This window comes from Octodon degus, unplaced genomic scaffold (assembly GCF_000260255.1).
Source record: "Octodon degus isolate 3935 unplaced genomic scaffold, OctDeg1.0 scaffold00067, whole genome shotgun sequence".
In the NCBI taxonomy this organism is placed as follows: Eukaryota; Metazoa; Chordata; class Mammalia; order Rodentia; family Octodontidae; genus Octodon; species Octodon degus.
Window position 1 is genome coordinate 2,693,248 of NW_004524643.1, and position 3,138 is coordinate 2,696,385.

The window sequence follows — 3,138 nt, forward strand, 5'->3', positions numbered from 1 at the left end:
GGGCTGGCTGGCATGTGGTGCTGGGGGATTGAACTGTGGTCCCTGTGCTTTGCTTAGTTTAGCTTGTTCTAAGTAGGTGCTTTAGACCACTGAGCCATCTCACCAGCCCGTGGCTAAATTTATTTTAAAGTTAATTACCTTCTCTCTTTAACTCAGATACTTGCACATGCTAGCCAAGTGCTCTAGAGCACTCAGATACACCATCCTCAGCCCTAGACTCAATTAACTTTACTTTGATATTTCTTCAAGGAACTAAGTTGCATAATACTTATGCCTAGTTGTCCTTTTAGGTTTGTTCTTTATGTTTGGCTCTCTATAATTGTTTCCCAGGAATTGTAACTTATTAAAGTATAATAAAATAATTCTGTTGGTAATGAACTACATTAAAAAATTATTATGGAGGGGCTGGTGGCATGGCTCAGTGGTCTAGGGCACCTACTTAGAGCAAGTTTAGCAGAGCACAGGGACCGCGGTTCAATCCCCCAGCACCACATGCCAGCCAGCCCCGCCCCCTGTTGGGCTGAGCTGGCCACACACACATAAATAAATAAAATTAAAAAAAAATAAAAAAATTATTATGGAAAAATTTCAGAAAACAATAGAAAAAATGTTTACCTTTGTATTCACGAAATTAAACTCAAATACACCAGTAGGAAGAGGTAGTTTCCCTTTGTCCTGGGAATATCTGCAAAAGCTTTCTTTACAGTAAAAAGAATCCTAGGCTCACACAAGTATTTTTCTTTTCTCTAACCTTTTGCTTTAGATATGAGGCATGATTGTCTTCCTTTGTTGAAAGATACAAGGAACGGACTTGTTCCTGCACGGCATTGTAAAAAGTTGTCTCCCAAAACTGTTGATTTGTCCAAATGGGGTGGTCCTGTATGCAGGTGTAAGCAAACTGGTTGACTCCAGGAGCAAGTTTCTGTGAAAACACAAATATCTATCACCATGGGACTGGCAGCGTTATGACAGTTCAGAAAGTTATGGGTGCCACAGTTAACCACAGAGGTGATTAAAAGATCAACATTGTACTCATTTTTAACCGGCAATCTTTGGCTTGCCATTAAATCCTTTAGTGTCTCAGTCACATTATCAAAATGGGCATTTTAGCAACATCTTAGGAATAAAAGATTATTTTATGAATTAGAGAATATATGACAAGTATCTAACACTGTACTGCACATACAGTAGACACTGTAATAGTTATAATTAGGATATAAAATAATATTCATTAACACCTAAACATGAAACTCTTAATAATTTATAATTCATTTTATTTGGTTTTATTTATTTATTTAGTATTTTAGGGAAGGGTCTACAGGGTGTTCAGGGTCTCACTACTAGATCGGACTCATAGTGATTCATCTGTTTACAGCCTCCCAAGAGCTGGGATTACAGGCATGCACCACCATGCCCAGTCTCAATTGCTGTCTCAGAGTGCCCTGGGGGTGGGGCCGGCACGGGAGGCCCTGGGATCGAACCCCCAGCCCCTGCGCCTGCTTGCGGGCACTTTAATCTGCAATTTGGTTTTATAAATAGAGTAAGGGCAAATCTTGCAGCTCAGGGAATTAGCTCACCTGTGATGACAAATGTTTTAGAGCTTTCAGTGACACAAACAGTCTGCTGCAGCACATGTGCCATAGGTTTGCTACCACCACTAGCCCATTATCCTCCATGAAAGTTACTATCACATACACCCTGGAAAACTTTCCTGGGCTTCAAGAGCATTTTCTGGTAATTAAATCTAGGCATGGGAAGGTAACTACAAACCAAATTCTCCTTCTTGGATTTTCTGTTGGGCTTTAGAGTAACAATAACCTTAAGAGGTATTTAACAGAGGAGGAAAACAAACTGCAGGCACTAGGCACATACTGCATATGTGTATTTGTATATATAACTTAATCCTACAGTCTTATAAGATGAACATTAATGTCTTAAAATTTAAGGAAGAGAAAACAGAAGTTTGTAGAGATTTAAGTGATTGCCTAAGGCCATCTAACAATTATATAAGCTGTGGAAATAGATTTGAATAAGTTTCAGGCCCAAAGTTTGTTTGTTTCTAAAGTCCCTGCTGTTCTATCTTCTAGATAGAATTCAAAGCAAATCAGAAAAGAAATTACTCATTAGTGCTGCTGTGTTCTCCATATCCTTAGGATTTGTCTCTCAAAAGTTAGTATTTATCTTGCATGAAACCTCTGATAAGACTTTACGTAACACTGCATTTTAAAATTTTATAGATAAATTACATTGCCAAATTTCATTTAATGACTCAAGTCATTTTCCACAGCCACTACTTTATCTCTAATTTTTTTTCTTTTTTTTGTCTTTTTGAGAAAGTGTCTTGCTCTGCAGTTTAGGCTAGCCTTGAGTTCACCTCATAGCCCAGGTTGGTCTGAAACTTGCAACAATCCTTCCTGCTTCAGCCTCCTGAGTGCTGGGATTACAGGCATATGCCACCACACCTGGATATTATCTCTAAAATTAAGGATGATTAAAAATTGTTTAATTCATTATTTTTCAGCAAATAGCAGGTACCTTTTTCAAAAGATAGATCTTTTTTCAGCCCATTTTATTCTTTGGAATTCAGTTTATCTGTCTTTTGTGAGTAGAACTAAAGTTAGTGGTAAGTTTCTTCTGAAAAAATTTAGTAAGCTGAGTTTTCTTTAAATGTCAGGGACTAAAAATTATTATTAAAATTATATACATAATAATTACACAATGAAAATCAGTTCATTTCTTAGGGACATGCAACAGATGTATAAAATAATTGATAAAATATTATATAGTTAATACACGCTAATTTCCAGGGCATACTAAACCTGAAGGGAGAATAGGCACCAGGCATACCATGAAATGAACACTTTTTCAGGAGGAAGGTAGCTGTGATGCTTGCAGGTAAGAGTCTCTGTGCTCTGCCTTCTGCCTCTAAGTATAAGCCTCGTTCAAGATAGGGCTGGGACCTGCTGCCATGACACTCATTCTTCCTGTTATGTGGCTATAAGTTAGGGATGACCCACAACAGTGGTGCTGAACCTGTGGCACCTGTGCTGCAGCTGCCTGAGCTGTCACTGCAAGCTCTAAAACGGTTGCCGAGACCCAGTCCTAGCCCAGGTCCGGTGAGTGTGCGGAGAGCTTCCT

General features: G+C 38.7%; 1 protein-coding gene across 2 annotated transcripts in view; it reads right to left on the reverse strand.

The window, feature by feature from the left end:
• The window catches only part of Sbf2 (SET binding factor 2), a 508,807-nt gene that overhangs the window by 96,260 nt on the left and 409,409 nt on the right, over positions 1–3,138 (reverse strand). For both annotated transcript variants that reach the window (XM_004634868.2, XM_023719341.1), the window contains exon 18: positions 752–922. In XM_004634868.2, the coding sequence (XP_004634925.1) occupies positions 752–922 (171 nt within the window). The remainder of the gene's footprint in view (positions 1–751; positions 923–3,138) is intronic.